General features: G+C 41.5%; 1 protein-coding gene and 1 long non-coding RNA gene across 4 annotated transcripts; both read right to left on the bottom strand.

Moving 5' to 3' along the window:
- Window positions 1-1,356: 1,356 nt before the first annotated feature.
- slc34a1b (solute carrier family 34 member 1b) lies at window positions 1,357-9,933 on the bottom strand. 2 transcript variants are annotated; one of them, XM_028984210.1, is made up of 12 exons: window positions 9,686-9,933; window positions 8,723-8,872; window positions 8,248-8,373; window positions 6,769-6,912; window positions 6,501-6,612; window positions 6,238-6,433; window positions 5,955-6,050; window positions 5,797-5,878; window positions 5,313-5,480; window positions 4,207-4,323; window positions 3,180-3,304; window positions 1,357-2,911 (listed from the first exon to the last, which is right to left on the bottom strand). In XM_028984210.1, the coding sequence occupies exons 2-12, from the start codon at window positions 8,853-8,855 to the stop codon at window positions 2,360-2,362; spliced, it is 1,851 nt and encodes a 616-aa protein (XP_028840043.1). In that variant the 5' UTR covers window positions 8,856-8,872; window positions 9,686-9,933; the 3' UTR covers window positions 1,357-2,359. The 2 variants fall into 2 exon arrangements, with proteins under 2 accessions (XP_028840043.1, XP_028840042.1); XM_028984209.1 differs by having other exon boundaries at window positions 8,723-8,875; window positions 9,686-9,741.
- Window positions 9,934-11,142: 1,209 nt separating this feature from the next.
- On the bottom strand, window positions 11,143-16,706 carry LOC114792885 (uncharacterized). 2 transcript variants are annotated; one of them, XR_003750164.1, is made up of 6 exons: window positions 16,554-16,706; window positions 15,853-15,910; window positions 13,251-13,345; window positions 12,895-12,966; window positions 12,586-12,642; window positions 11,143-12,357 (listed from the first exon to the last, which is right to left on the bottom strand). It is a non-coding gene; the product is annotated as an uncharacterized LOC114792885 (long non-coding RNA). The 2 variants fall into 2 exon arrangements; XR_003750163.1 differs by lacking the exon at window positions 16,554-16,706 and having other exon boundaries at window positions 15,853-16,150.
- Between the last annotated feature and the right edge of the window lie 218 nt (window positions 16,707-16,924).

Genomic DNA, 16,924 nt, shown 5'->3' with positions numbered 1-16,924 from the left:
ATTCTGAGTTTTTGGGGTCAAATTTTGATGATACACTTTGAGAGACGTGTAAAGAGGTGTAATGTAACAGCATGGTGTAAGAAAGCTGAGCCAGCATGCCCATTGTGGGTTCAGAAATGAGAATTAATGAGAATGTTAATGTGAAACATCCACTAGTGGAAGCCAAGCCAAAGATCTCAGTTGAAAACAGAGAGGAAACATTTCTAATTTCATAGCAAAGCTCCTTTTACACAAAACCTTAACTATAAACGGACTACTGAGCTGAGCAAGTACATGATAACTCAGTTCAGTGGTGACAGTTATCTGAGGTCCCCTACTTCTGCTTCAGCTAAATGCACTTGCAGTCAATGGACCAGAGAACCTAAGTGAGAATAAACTCTGAAATTTACAATAACAAAAGAAAAAGTCCCTCCACAGAAACGTAGAGTGGCGAAGTGCTAAAAGTAGAAAAAGATAAAGAAAGGAAATAAATCAAGCAATCAGTGTGGAGATGAGAGGATCCAGGTGCAGGTGCGTGGAGAAGGGCGTGGCTTGTGATCGGACTGAGGGTGAAGATGAAGCTAGTGCATCTCCAGGAAAGAGCACTGCCTCATTCACAAATATCAGATATATAAGTCTGATGTCTGCACCAAACATGAAGTGTAAGAAGAGAATATAAAAAAAGAACAAGTTTTTCTGAACAAGCAGCCACCCCTCGTGACTGTATTTAACTTGAGATGAACCTTCTCTGTAATAGTTTGATGGTGAATACATTGTAGATTAAATACTCTCAGTATTACAGGGTACAGGGTTCCTACAGTCATTAAAAACCTGGAAAAGTCATGGAAATTAAAAAGAGAATTGTCCAGGCATTGAAAAATTTTTCGAATACAAAATAAAATTTTGTATTCATATGGTCATGAAACTTTGCCTTAGAGTAATTGAAAAGTCATTGAAATTCTTTTCTGTGCAAAAATGTGTAAGAATCCTGACAATACCATAGTTTAAATGTAATATGATATGCCGTATGTTCTACAAGGTAAATTTTAAATCATTACTTCTAATCTTTTCCTATTCAAGGTGCAATCCAAAAAATAAGTTTATCTCTTTTCCCTCTCCCTTCGGACAGTTTGTATTTTTCATCAGATTCATTATTTCAATCACGTTCAGTAAGATGTTCATTAGAAAACAAGGTGAGCTCCCATGTACGGTTCCCAGAAGAAAGCACTAATGACACATTAGGATGAAATGCTGTAAAATGAACAGAGAAACATTTTTGATGAAGTCTTAGGAAATCCCTGCTGCCATAACATTACTGGCAAAATGCCTGTCCAGGTTTATGCACCACAGTGCTTATTTAAGAAGCCATTAACATGCTTGAACGACATTAATTTAATGTTTCCTGTAGACAGAATGAATTTAAGGTTCATCGCCAAAGGCCAAAGCTATTAGCGTTTCTTAAATCTGTTGGCAATTATTTGCAAACTGATCATTTAAATAACATGGTTTGTTCCTGAAATGACAATGAATGTCTAGACTGTGAATGTTTCAAACTCAAAGAAAATATATTTTGCTAAAAATCACGTTTTTTCATTCAAAAACTATATGGTGATATGTACATATCAATAGTGCTGCAAGTTTTAATCTACTTAATTATAATAATCAAAAGACTTTCAAAACACATGTGTAAGCCAATGCATATAATTTGCACCAAGATTAAAAAGTAATGTTCCCCTCGCATACACACATACACACTGCTTTTAAGTGCTGTAAAGCCCATACAGCTTTTAATTACTTTACACAACATTTTGAGAATCTTTCATAAAAGCAGCACGCATCATTTGTCCTTTTTATGATGGAGCATATTGCACTTGGCACCGTGTCCGCACACAATCCGGAGTCTATTTTGGCTTCCATGCAGTCGCACCAAGCCACGCAGCGCCCAGAATAGGTTAAGTTGTTTTCACACCGCCTTTTGGCACACCTCGCCACTTTAGTAGCAGGCTTTTCTGGTCTAATAAATATTTCCAGCAGCAGCACGTGGCATTACATTCATATTGCAGTTAAGGCTTCCAACTAATTTATATATAAAAGATTTAAAAACTGACATTGCGTAATGGGGGAAAATGAAAATGATCCCTTGACCAGAAACTCTTGTCTTTTGGTGCATTCTGTTGTTCCAAGGTTACTGTTAATGAAAATATATCTGCTTTACATCTATAAACTTATAGGGACTGTAATTTCTTACAACACAGAACATGATAAACCTTTATCTTAACATTTATCACCTCTGTTCAAACTTCCAGTGTTCATCCAGAGGCTAAATATGAAATAGACATAATTACACATGTGTGCTTCATTTTGTTGTTGGTTTTGTTCGCTAAAGGCGAGTGCTCATGCTGTCTTGAAGCCTATGGAGGTCATGAAGTTTACTAGGAGCAGGATTTTCACCAGCCAGTTGCACATTTCTTTGAGATGTTGTGCTCTTTGCTGCTAACTGGTGCTTTCTCTGCATGGCCCTGTTTTTGCCGTGGCCTAATCGCTTGGTGCAGCTTAGCGTAACTCTGGTGATAACCGTGTCAGCTGGCTTAAGAGAGCGCATCCACATTGGGAGGAAGTCCCAGCTCCTCAGTTTTCTGGGCAAGCAGTGGGGTCTGCAAGCCTGCAGCATGTTAATGACACAGATGAAGACGAGAACTGAGACAAATGGAGCACCGACTGACACCATGACCTGCCACCCCGCCATGGAGAGGACAAGCACGACTGATGGCAGCAGCAGGAAGCACAGCAGTAGGTAGAGGACAGCAAACCAGCGGTACTTCGCAGTCCGCTCCCCCAGGAACCTCGCCATGCCAATGGGCAGACGTGTGAGGGGCACCGGGTACCACAGCAGGATGCCCAGAACGTTGAAGAAAAAGTGGCACAACGCTACCTGGGGGATTAGTATGAAAAGCAGGCATTTAAAACGCACTGTAGTGTGCACAGAAAAACAAAAAAAAAAAACATGAAATGAGTTGAAAACAAAGGCTGGCAGGAGATAATGTTCTAACGGAGAAAAAAAAAAAAAAGTCCTTTGATTAGCATTAAGACTGAGACACAAATAAAAAAGTGCCAAGGATGAAATCTGTTCTTTCATGAGAAAATTCTACAACGTTATGTGCGGTATATAAAGGAACAGGCGAGGGGGGGGGGGCGTTCACCTGAAAAGCGGCTGCCAGCTTGTCACTCGGGCTAGCGAGGGCGGCCAGAATGGCAGTGGTGGTGGTGCCAATGTTGGAGCCGAGTGTTAATGGGTACGCCCGCTCCAGACTGATCACGCCAATGCCTGCAAAACAGTCAGCGGGTGTCGCCTCGGTTACTAAAATGAAAAGTTACTGCGCAGACTGAGGCTTGCGCTCTGCGCTTTGACCGGTCGCCATTTGGTTTGGATTGAGCGTGTTATAGCGTGCTTCTGTTTACGCCGCTGATGCAATTTCGTAAATAAATTGCCGACTGTGAAACGTGGTTCCAAACTAACATCGAGTTATATCGGGCCGCGGGACCATTTCGATGCAAGCAAAAGGGATTAGCCATCTCCCCCTGCCTCGGCAATTACGGCTCCGTAAGAGCCAGGCTTCACTGGACAGTAGTTGCGCGGTTAATTACTGTCGATCACGGGATATTAAAGGATGGCTAATATATTTACGAGGATTAGAGCGAACTAAAAACCAAACGGATGGTGAGTGTCTCTGGGGTCAGCCTCTCTATCATCAGCTGAACAGTCAATGGTTTACTGAAAAGGTTCTCTTTATCTTGCTAAACCAGACAGTTGGTTTATTAAAACAGCACACATAAAGAATGGCAAATAGATTAAGACTGAGACCCCATGAATAAAAGGCGCATTGTGTGCACTGGTTCACGTGGCTAAAACTCTGAATGAGAAATCGTTAGGGTGTCAACACAGTGGCATTAAACGATGCAAAGGAACAAAGAGCCATCTCCACATGTGTCACAGTAATGTTTTTTAAAAACTGTCATGTGACCATACAGATGATTGCATGCTTCATGTTGCATCCTGTGAGCCTCTACTTTGCGCTTGCATTTTTTTATTTACATTTATGGCATTTATCCAGAGCGACTTACAATCAGTAGTTACAGAGAAAGTCCCCCTGGAGACACTCAGGGTTAAGTGTCTTAGTCAGGGACACTCAGGGACTACCATTTCTGACTGTTTGTTGTGATACTCACCAATTAAAGGAGTGATGGCGGAAGTGAAAACTGAACTGCTCTGTACTACAAAGGTCATTCCAGCACCCACCAGGATGGCCAGGTATCCAGTGAGCCACTGAAATGGGTAGGGAAAGTCTGAAAAGAGGATAGAGTTAATGATAGTGTGCTGGTTTGAAATATCACTCAACAGCACCCAACCCAAAGATGGAACCCTTTGCACTCTCTGCAAGACTGGAATAACATGCGCTGAGCAAAAGAAAAAAAAAAACATTTATTATGTTGTATTCCACTTCACTCAGTTTGTAATAAAGACAATTCATTAAAAAACAAAAATCAAGTCTTAACATGGTGTGAGGGAGGAAATGTTGATGTTGAAACTGAACTAGGGTCAGTAATCAGAAGGTTGCCGGTTTGAATCCCGAACCGCCAAGTGCCACTGAGCAAAGCACCGTCCCCACACACTGTTCCCCGGGCGCCTGTCATGGCTGCCCACTACTCACCAAGGGTGATGGTTTCACAATCACTTTCACGTCACAAAAAAAAGGTGATTAGTTAATGACATATGCTTTCTCAGCCAGAGCCGTCTGCTCCTCTGACTTCAAGTGAAAAAGTGAAAAAGTGAAAGTGAAGCGATTGTGTTACACAGCACAGCAGACAGTGCACACAACAAAATGTGTCCATCAAAATGGCTCGTCCACATGAATGGCTGGCAGCAAGGTGAGAAAACAAAAATAGATGATGTGACGAATATTTATGCAGCCCAAAATCCTAAACAATGCTAAGACCCCAGCTGGACGCACTTTCCAGGTCTCGAAAAGAGGACATCTGGCCCCCCCTAGAAACTATGCATGCTGTGCTACACAAATATGGAAACATGCTAAGCCCCCAATTTAATATTCTTTTCATTTGGTCAGGCAATAGCAGCACCGTGCTGCTGAACTAATATCACCATATGAGCACCGATATTTAATGCAGTACAACAGAAACGTGTGTTTATACAGTTCACAAGATTATTTGGTTACATTTTTTAAGGAGTTCACAGTTTCAGAAACAAATGAATTCATTCGTAAACTCAATATATTCCTGCCCAACACCAAGGTTAGGAATTTGTGTTTCAACCTTACCTGTATTAATTAGTTGGTGGATTACTTTAGTGACTTGTCCTTTAAGCAAAGAGTTAAGTAGCTTGACCAGAAGCACCAGGCAGCTACAAAGAACCAGCAGAGATGCAGCTAAGAGAATAAGTCCAACGGCCAAGTCGGACATGGAGGAGTCCACAAAGAGGTGCCTGCCTAAGGGGAAGAACGAACAGTAGGTGTTTTCTTGAAATGTATCATATGCAAAATATTTCAAAGGAAATGTTTCACTGTATTATAACTCAGATTAACAACTCAATTTTGCCCCCCCACAAATTCAAAAAGATTAATACAATACAATTTTAATGGCTAGTTGGCAGTATCAAGGACTGTGTTTGTATGCAAACCTGCATAATAATATGAGTTCATCCCTGACCACTCATTTGTTCACAAACCAATCTCTACAACTAACATTTAGTGTGCTTTAGTGTACGGTAAGGCTTCGTGTTCTGTGCATTAACGTCATGCTTACACTTTTGCATTTTTGCTGCAGAGAGTGTTGCATTTAGAGCAGTCCAGCCAGCAGAACTGCTGACAGACAGGTTCTCAGCATGCTGTTGGGGATAAAATCAGCAATATGAATTGGCGCATTACAGACTTATTGCCTAGATTTCTGTTCATCCCCCTTACAGTCTGGGGACCGCTCCGACACCAGATTTTCACCAGGCTCCTATTCCTCATGTGCTCATTCCCAGTTGCAATACCTGTGATCACAGACTTATCCAGCTGGGTGCAGAAACATGAAAAATATATTATGCATGGATTAAAGAATTGTGCACCAGACTTATTGAATGTACCGATGCAGAGGTTTAAATGGATGACACCTGGAGTGAGTTTGTTAAACTCTAATGGGATTTAACTTGTCCGCATTGCACGTCAGTGACACAGGAGCTTAGGGAGATGCCTCTATCACCTGGATGATGAGCTTGGTGAAGGGCTCAGTGATGATCTTCAGCAGCTCCGGGGCATCCTGTCCGCCCTTGAGATGAAAGCTGGACACAACAGCATGGGACAGCCATCTGAGCAGCCCGCTCGAGGCCTCAAGAGGGAGCAGAACCAGCACTGACAGCCAGTTAAAGCAGTCGTGCACCGTGGCTCCTGCAAATGCCCTGCAACGGAAGACGGACGTGGATACGCAGATGAACGTTAATGCAGATTATTGTCATGATGCCTCACCGTTTGAACTCGTCTCTTTCCCCAGCTTGCATCAGCGCGACGATTGTGTTGGTGACTGAAGTTCCGATGTTAGAGCCCATGATGATTGGAGTGGCTGACCTAACCTCTAGCACTTGGAAGAAAATTGCAGTTCTCAAAAGAAAGACACCTGCTTCAGAGTGACACATCTTGCATATGAACTCGGCGACCTCAAAGTTAAGCTTAAGATTTTAACAAAAAGGCTCATAGATGTTTAAAATAAAATAAGTAATGAACTGGCATGACTTACACCCAGAGGAGACTAGGCTAACAATGATTGACGTGGAGGTGCTGGAACTCTGGACCAGCACAGTTACCAAGATGCCTACTACCAGTCCTGCTACGGGATTGGACAGAATGGCACTGTCTCTAAAAATGTCCCCTGCCACTTTACCTGCCCACAGAAAAAAAGACAGAAAAAAAAGACGATTTCAGCAGAAAACCGTGCCCATGATGAAGAAAAAGAGAAAAATGCTTAACTATAAACAGAATATTCTCAACATATTCCATGTTGATTAGTACAAGGTCGAGAATCCTCAAATCAGAAGGGGGGAGACTGGAAAAAATTAAAAATGTATATTATGTAAAGTCTGAAATGGACGGTTGCATTAATACTTGGGTGTACCAAAACCATAACTTTCAAAGTTTTATAAAGTAAAAAGTTCTAAGCCATCTTGACCACGGTGATTCCTGTTATGAAGAGCATCATCTCTTCTCAGCGCTTTGAGAACAGTTGATCTCTTGGAGCTCTAGGTGCAAAATCTGAGGTGACTACAATGCTTTCCTGTCAAGGGGTGATTGTAGTGCTACTTTATCTAAGTCTTTCTAAGGAACTTTGAGGGCATGGCAGCTACAGCCTGAGAAGACAGAAATTATGTTTGGCAACAAAAGGCCAAAGCCCTTCAGAAATCTTGGTTTTAAGGGAGGGTGCCAGAAAAAAGAAGCCATTGTTGGCTGGAAGAAATCAAATTTCTTCTTTGAGGTTGCCAGGCTGTGTGGATGAAGGTCTTGAGCTCTGATGAGGTCTGAATGAGCTTTCTGGGCTTTTATGTTGGGAAAGAGCCTGGCGGCATTAGAATGTAAGGGAATACCTCTTTTCTTTTGGACTGAATTGCTTCTGTAGCTGCGTGGATATGATACGGTATTGGCTAAATTGCTGTAGTCAGGGAATTTTTCATCAAAAATGCAAAACAAGGCAGAAAAGAAAATCTAAATCAAATCTGAAGTTGAACTTGGTCAATATAAACAAAATGTCAATGTATATATATATTTATATGTATATGTATATATGTATGTGTGTGTGTGTGTGTGTGTGTGTGTGTATATATATATATATACAACTCAATAAACCTTACAGCTGAAACTGAAGCCGTAACTTATGCTGTCACCATATCATAGTATTGACAAAAAAAAACACTGGCATTTGAGAAAGCCTGTTTAAATCTGTTAATGGAAATTGATTAGGAGTGAAAGCAATCTATTTGGAAACATTTTTTTTTAATACGGCCCTCTTGGATTGATCGAGATATCACAAGGAGGTTTGACTTCTCAGAGACCTCTTGCTTGTGCGGACCCTGCAATGTGTGTAGCTGCAAGAGACTGGGGGTGATGAAGGCCCGTACGAGTAGAACTGTTACAAAGTTCACGCGGAACCCCTGTCACACAGTAACCGTGATGCAGCTTGAGGTTTTGTTGTTTAAAGTAGCTGCGAGGCTAGTTTCGGACATACCTCCGGCGAGCTGAAAGGCAGAGCTGAGGATGTCCAGAGAACAGATGAACATGTAGAGCAGGAGGAGAACTTTTGCAACATTGATGAGCACGGAACTCAGTCGCCTTCTTTCATTTTGGCACAGCCCTGGAAGATGGAGAACATTTGTTGAACCTGCATTTTTGCTGACACAAAGAATTACATCATTTACATTTACATTTACAGCATTTATCAGATGCCCTTAACCAGAGCGACTTACAATCAGGGACATTTTTTTTTTTTTTTTTTACAGGGACAGTCACCCTGGAGCAATTTAGGGTTAAGTGTCTTGCTCAGAGACACAATGGTAGTAAGCGGGATTTGAACCCGGGTCTTCTGGTTCACAGGCGGGTGTGTTACCCACTAGGCTACTACCATCCCAAGAATTATATTCTTATAATTATTGAAAATCCTTATGCTAATGGGCTAATGATTTTTGGGGGGGTTGTTAACACACCTTGTGCTTTAGGCTGAACACGGTCATCCCAGGTTTTATGGGCAGACAAATCCCCTTCGCAACATCGCTCCTGGGGCAACTCAACACCCAGGCACCCCCTTTCCACTGGAATGCATGAGTCCTGGAAAGGCATGTTGCCATGGATACCTACTTCTGTGGGGAGGGGGCAGCTTCATTATCTCTCTTAGAGGCTACCATACCAGAAACAAAGTAGGAGAATGTTTCGTTCTGATGCCACATCCTGGCAATCCTTTGATTCGGTTATCACTCTGCGCATTTCCACCCCTTTCTTTAATATTAGCAAGATGAGAGGAGCACATACCCTGGCTGATCAACATTTTCCTGGAATTATTTTCAGTTTGAACATTTTACCCCAAAGAGGTGATGAGGAGTGACTAGGAGACCTTCTTTTTCAGAACTGTGTGATACCATGTGATAAACCGCAGGGGATGTTATGCTCTGAAGAATGCATCTAATATATGGAAGTCACACAGATTGGGAATTTAATCCAAATGGGCTCATCCTCTTTTTTCGGGCAAATTTACCTCCTGGTCGCACCGTAATAGTGCTGTTTTTTATTTTGTGGGGGGAGCCACGTGTATTTTGTGATGCAGATCAAACTTGTTTTCCTTTTGCTTTTTGGAAGGAGCCCGAGAGCTTTGTAAAAATGCGCTTCATCAAAAAGTGCTGATTATCCCGCAGCTAAGAGGCTCATCACCTCATTTCCACAGCAGCTCAGCAATTCCTGAATGTGTGCAGGGAAAGGGCCCTGCCATGCCCGTCAAATGCATCTTTCTGATTAAAGGAAACGGCAGACGTAGCCCAGCCCTGAATCAAGACGCTCGGTAATTCCTGCCGCCCTCTCACAACAGAAGGAAAAAAATCATTTTCGAAGGCCACCGGAGAGAAGCGAATTGCACTGAAGCCCCCAAATGAGAGGGAAAGTGGAACGGTGTCTCTTACCGGCTGCTGGGCTCGAGACTTCATCCCCAGGATTCGATCGGCAGTGATGGAGGGGCACTGGCTTAAACTTTATATCCTTCTACTGAGATAAGGGGCAATGTTTAACAGTGACAGCTCTCAACCGTGTCACTTGTGACGAAGGGTTAAAGTGCAAATAATTAAGTTGAAAGGGGGGATATTTGCCGATTCGAGGCGCACACGAGAGGTACACATTACACTAATCACAACCAAACAAACGCCGGGCAGTTGCAGGAAACATTCCGCCTTGGAAGATTTGGCTAGGGCCTTTTCCTTATATGGAAAGCATGACACCCTGTGGAAAGCTCTGGAGAGAGCCAGGGGGGTATCTCTTTTGATTAAACTGGCTCCCACCTCTCTGGCAAATCTCGGTTACATCTCAATTTAATGACATACTTAACTCTGCACTGTGGAGGAAAAAAAAGAGAGATTAAATGGGGGTGTTCTTGATCAGATATGAAAGTTTAAAATAAAACTTTATTCACATATTTTAGGAGTTTCGTCACCTATATGAGGTTATTACTCAGGTATGTGTGATGTTTTAGTGCTGGAATTTGAGTTTTGTTGCCAGGTTTAGTCAAATGATTTTTAAACTTTTGGTTTAATAATTAAACAGAAAGCACCCTACCGAGTCTTTCGAGCTTCAGTCATGCGACACAGACACTCGCCTGCACTCATGTTTTACTGCAACATCAATAATGAGTTTTATAATGGGTTATGTGTGCCTCAACTCACCTTTTACTAAATCAGATAAATACATAATAATAGGAATCTTTTCAGCTGAAACATTAGAACGATACTTACTATAGACATATTGCATCATGGCGAAAGCCACTGGATGCCAGATTGTGACAGTCTTTAGCATTAAGCCGCCGTCTACCATTCATTTGTATATTAGCCTGTCCCTTGACGGAAAGACCCTTGCTGTTATTCTCCCCTCAGCGCAAACACATAAATAGCTCCTGCAGCAGAAATTGAGCTCATAATGGTTTAATACACCAGTGCTGCCATGGTGGGTGCAGGGTAACACTAACAGACCTTCTGAAAGAGGCTTGAACCTCAGTGCCCGTCTTGTATGGATGTTTACCCACTGAAATAACATGAACATTACAGTTTGGATACTGTAACTTGATTTGGTAGGCATGGTAAGCGATATTCATAATGCATAACGTTGCTTTAACCTTGTTGTGATTGCGCTTCTTCCGTTATATGGAGGAACTCAACAAGCAGTATTTGAAGTGTCCTGTCATGTTCTATGTGGTCTAATCACAAACTGCACCTAAACTGCAGCATATAAAATATTTAACAGCATAAATAATATTTAATATTAAATATGAGGGCAAAGCCACCATTTAATTGAATAAAATAAATTATTATTTATAGAAATTATAATTATTTATAGTATTATTTATAGAAATAGACAGTAGTACAAGGTTGAGTCACATTTAAAATAAAATAGCAATTTACTGTTCTTTGTTAAAAGTACAGTTATGCAATGTCATTAAATTATTTAATTCACATGTATGAGGAACAAAAAAACATTTCTGAAACATTGTAAAACCTTTCACAAATACAATCACCTTTAAGACCAACCAAGAACAATCTCCTTTGGGTGTGGTGTCGTAAAGGTTTGTGTTCAGAAGAAACCAGAAGAATCTTTTTTTTCCCATTGCCTGGACAACCACATGGACCTTGGCTGTCCTTAACTGAAGAACACTTTTACAGTACACCACATGAATGGAAAACAATACAAGTCCAGCTCATTCCAACAGCAGTCAATATTTCTAAGGTTCATAAATATTCATATGAAAGTGAAGTGATTGACAGCACAGGACATGATGTACACAATGAAATGTGTCCTCTGCTTTTAAACATCTCCATTGGTGAACAGTGGGCAGCTATGACAGGCGCGTGGAGAGCAGTGTGTGGTCACAGTACTTTGCTCAGTGGCACCTCAGTGAATCGGGATTAAACCGGCAACTTTCTGATTATGGGGCCGCCACCACTGCCTCTGGGTTTTCTGTATGCGTACTTATGTTGATAACTATAGCAGATAACACTGTTAAAAATAATAATTTTCTCACTTCAGGATCCCAAAACCCCTGGGAGCTTGCAATGTTTTCCTTACTGCTTTTATTAAATTACATCATTAATCTTAATGTTAGTCATGTAGGATGTTCTGTCTTTCATGTGAGCCCATGTATTGTATTTAATATGTGCATAATGCACATATGTAATTAGTATATTTAAGGATATTTGTGCATATATATATATGAAATCATAAATAAATAGTTTAAATACATACAAATAAATATTATAAAACATACATTATTTATTGTGTTTTCAAATTAGCAAGATGGCCTTTTGTTTTTTTGTAGAACAAATGGATGCATTTTAGGTGATTGGTATTCTGTGTACCGTCTCCATGTTCCTCTGTGCAACTCTGTCATGATCCTCTGTGGCTTTGGTTGAAATTGACTTATGATTTATAAATGTTTATTGGGAATGGCTCAAGCTACAATGAAATTGGAAAAATAACAACAACCCAAATGGTCCAAATGCATTAGTGCATCTAATTTCAGTCGCTGATTCCTCAGGGAATCGGCTCCACCCTGACATCATTTCAACTCCTCTGTCGAGGGCGACGGTGTCTCCTGGAAGGGAAGCAAAAAAAACAAAAAAAGATAAACATGGCATAAACAGAAACCCTTAACCTTTTATGGTGCCATTTTCAACATTACACATTCAGCACATTCAGTTAAAATTGATGCATATTAAGGTGTTTTTCATGCAGATCGCTTGTTCTGTGTGTCCACAGAGCAAGATGTATTCTTCTGAATAAATCATGTGTGCACTGGCACAGAGAGTGGCGCTGTATCCACCTTTAGATCCTCCAATTCAGGCTTTCCTGGCAGGGACTTCTGCGGGGTTTGGAAGGCCTGGAAAGGCACAAAAGATTCATGGTGTCCAGAACACTGTCCATCAACAGTTCACCAGTTTCTGCACACTCATGCCATGTCTGACTGCATCAGCAGGTGGCGCTCATTTACCGCCATTTCTGTTTGAGTCAAAGGAAGACGCTGGGCTGCTAATGGAGGTTCCATTCACTAACAGACAGTCAATGTGTAATATTGTTGGTTGGATTTTGATTATGAATTATTATATATATGTTTATATATATTTTTCTTTACCTTCTTGGCTTGCTGTACCTCTTCTGTGGACTTGGATCTGTTCTTCACTGTATACTTCTGAGGAGAGGAGGACTGGAGACAAATAAATGACAGCGTAACTGTCGCCCATTAAAAAATCCTTGTCAAGTCCATTTCACTTCTGCTAATTAAATTGGAATTATGCAGGGTCGAGGGTCAAGTTCGTTATGGGAATATTTCCATTTGAGCGGTCCAAAATGACTGCGATTAAAAGTGAGCTGCATCCACCTCTGCACGCAGAATGTCTAGTGGGATTCATTTATTTTCTACATCACACATTTTCCAGTTAAATTGGCCGTAGTGGGAGAAAAAAATGTCCAAGTCTCAGTACTACTCACTTTATTCTCTGCCTGCTCCATGATGACAGAGCAAGGTTGATCTTTAGGTCCCGAAATCAGTTCTTATGATGATTACACACCGGACTGCTCTCTGGCTGTAAAGAGAACATGTGGAAAAAATATATAATGACCTTTATGCCTACCTTGAGACGTTGGAGCAGCAACATATCATTCAACATAGTTTTTTTCTAAATATACCACACTTACCATATGTATGACAGACAGGTATGTTTTTATTTGCCTTTTTTTTATCAGATAGTCTTTTATTTCAATAGGATTAGATGTTTTATCATAACATTTTTATTCATTCTACTTGTTTTGTACATGCATGCATCACTGATACTGAATGTCTGAAATTTCTGCATGCAGCTAAGAAGGCAAAACAATATGTACAGTGATCTCAGCAAAAATCACACATAAAACTGACCTGAAACAATATAAGAAAATTCAGGAGAAACTGGCCTAAAGTTCTTTCAGATCACTGTGACACTGCGCTACTTTTCCTACTGCTCAGAATGAATGTAAACAGAATGTGTGGCCCTCAACCATGACCTCCTCCCCCTTGCCGCTGAAAGCAAAGAATCTGATGACTTAAAGTAACACGAGGGGAAGAAAGAGCTCTGAATGAATGTTCGCCATCTGCATCGAACTTCAAAGTGGTTTCGGTCAATACAATGCACCAGACAAAATGTCGGTAATCTGCAGTCTGCTGTTATATGTCGGCAGTCTGATATATATAAAGAAAGGAGGGCAAACTGTGTGCGAAAGGGGATGTGAAATCTGACTTACTGCTCATACAGGAAATGAATGATAAACACATGAAATGCCCTTAATTGTATGTGTGTGTGTCAGTATGTTTTTGTGTATTTCATTGTTCCATTTTAATTTGACAAAGTTAGCTGTCAGAATAGGAAACTTAAATCCTGATTATATAACTGTTGTTTTATACAGTAAATATGTATGACTCTTTTACAACAATGGTGAGTGTGGGCTATAGCATTTATGAGATGACTTTACAAGTCAAAAAATATTTAATATTAATAAATAGTGGGCATGCATCTGCCTTTTGACTATTGAAATTGAGATTATTGGATGTTTTTTGCTGGGATATGTACGTGTTACATTATGTATTATGTTAGGTCCTGCCAAGGATGCAAAGTGTGTGTGCCTGCGTTAGAGAGAGACAGGGGGTGAAAGTGTATGTGAGAGGTAATGTAAGGTCAGGTTAAATGAAGCTTTAAGTGCCTCAGACAGATGAGTCCTGTACTGCCCACCAGCTGTGGCCTGAACTTTCGGGTGCACAGGAACAACAGCTAAGCCCTCTGGAGACGGCGTACTTGGTCTGCCTTTTGCGAATATTTGGTCAAAGGTACATCAGTCCCTCTTTCACGTTCAACGTGAGTCGGACAGGAGGAAGCCTGTTGCAGACGGTGTTTCAACAGTGAGCATTGACTCTTCACCTGCATGTGCAGAATCACACACACATCACATGCGTGTTTCTGTGTGTGCATCCCCAAATGATCAAGTACCATTAAAAATAAAGTCGCTAAAACACATTAACTTAAAATAATGCCCTCTGTGTGACATCAGCAATGTTCCCATCAGGGTATGAATTCAGAATTGTGATTTCTATGCCAACACGGTTTATCCAAGGCACCGGCACCAGACTGTATGGCTGACATCACCATGGCAACTATTAGCCATTTGGAGTCTGTCTGCTTTTGGGGCTGATACCCCTCTAGATGAGCCTTTGAATGAACATGAAAAATGGACCTAAGCACCTCCTTTTTAGACTGATCTATTTATTCTCATTAAAGCCAACAGAGTTTTTGGGGTTTCCCCCCTCGATAACATCCAAAAGGAGCAAAACTTTTTTGTAGTTTTACTTCAGCTCCTCAGGAGCCTCCATGTTCCAATCACCACATAGTAAGCAGATTTTAAATATTTAAAACCCCTCAAATGGATTTCAATTTAATCTGTCCCTTCCTAATTTAGCACCCTCACATCCTTTAAGGCCTGATGAATATGATTCAGCAAGTAGACTAGATCTTTATGATTACAGTAGTTTCTGAGACTAGAAAATTTTGTTAAGTCCTTGGCCATCAATATGTGGTTCAACTCACAATGAGGAATTCTATGAGCAACACCATGTTAAAACTCTGTGTGTGCTAATGACTGAAAGAAGTTCCTTTTGATACTAGATTTTAGCAGTTTTTTTCTTAAAAGATCATGCAAAATAATATAATCTTTTAAAAATCATCTTTTGATTTTGCAGTCAATTCCCATAATGTAATGTAATGTTTAAATGGGCCTCGGCTTTGATAACGCACATATTTCTAGATCTGCATATCTAGTGCATACACATCCATTAGAATACAGAACTACAGAACACACCCATGTAAAAAAAATAAAATTAATGCACCAGTCTGAGGCTACCGGCTCTGTCACTTGGCTGAAAGCGCCGAGTGACAGAGCTGTGGTTTCAGATAACCGACCACACTGGCCACTGTGCCCGGCGTCCAGATGCTGATAAAGACGTGCTGCAGATGCACGCTTCTCGAGCACAGCCTGCTGCTGTAGGCAGCGTGACGTGGCGCCTTACCTTTGTTTCCTCCGTGGCGTGCCAGTCGGGTCCAGGTGACTGAAGATGCCCCTTCCTCCTAAGAGTAACAGCACGATTGCAATTTTAGCAGGGAGGGCACGTGACAATCAAGGTATGAGCAGAAAAGGTCAATTATGTAATAGTCCTTTACTCTATATCTCCAGTCATAGACAAGTCTCTCTCTCTCTCTCTCTCTCTCTCTCCCTTTTCCTACCCTCCCTTCCTCTGTCTTGCTGCCTGTCTCTCTGCCCCTTGGTACAGGATTTTCCTCTCTCCCTCCCTGTCTCTCCCTCTCTTTCCTTCACTCTCGCTCTCTCTCTCTACAGGAGGCTCCATTCGCTCCCACCTCCCCCTCCCACCCTCTTTCGCCGCCCCACCTCTCTCAATCACTTTCATTTTCTTGCAGGTTTGCATTGTGGCTGAATCACTCATTCATATAAAAACAAAGGGAGACCGCGCTGTTGCCCCCTGCCCAGGGGTCATAAGTCACGCAACGTGACCAATGGCATGCCAGTCAGATTTGTCAAAGTGGAAAGAGTGAAGCAGAGAGATGAAGAATCGTGGTTGGGAGAAAGAGAGAGATAGACAGAGGGAGAGAAGGGAATGATGGAGGAGTGCAGATTCTTGAGTGAATAAAAAGCCATTGGCAGCCATTAGCCACAGCGCCGCTGGCTAGAAACTCTGTCATAGCGATACATTACCTTTTACCCAGTGTCGGCTCTGACAGTAACACAGTCTCTCCCCCTCTCCATTTCTCTCCCGCTTTCACCTCAGCGTCACTCCCTCTGTAACCCGGTTTTGTTGAGCTTCGCTGAATACCAAAAGGACAGAACAAGCAGGATGGAACAAAAGAGTCCCAGCGGTCACAAGGACACCCGATGAGATCCAACACATCAAAAAAATAAAAAAGATGTAAGTGCAGAGAGGCACACAGAAATCAGTTCAATCCAACAGGCACAAAACAAACTGGAATAGGGGGGAAAGAAATCAATAGGGTCTCTGTAGCTCGGTGTGTGTGAACTTTCAGAGCGCCACAGGCAACCATAGTCTGAGTCAGAAATTCTCCATGAAA

This window comes from Denticeps clupeoides, chromosome 6, assembly GCF_900700375.1.
Source record: "Denticeps clupeoides chromosome 6, fDenClu1.1, whole genome shotgun sequence".
NCBI lineage: Eukaryota > Metazoa > Chordata > Actinopteri > Clupeiformes > Denticipitidae > Denticeps > Denticeps clupeoides.
The sequence above is the reverse complement of the archived record's forward strand: the minus strand, read 5'-3'. Positions and strand labels throughout refer to the sequence as shown.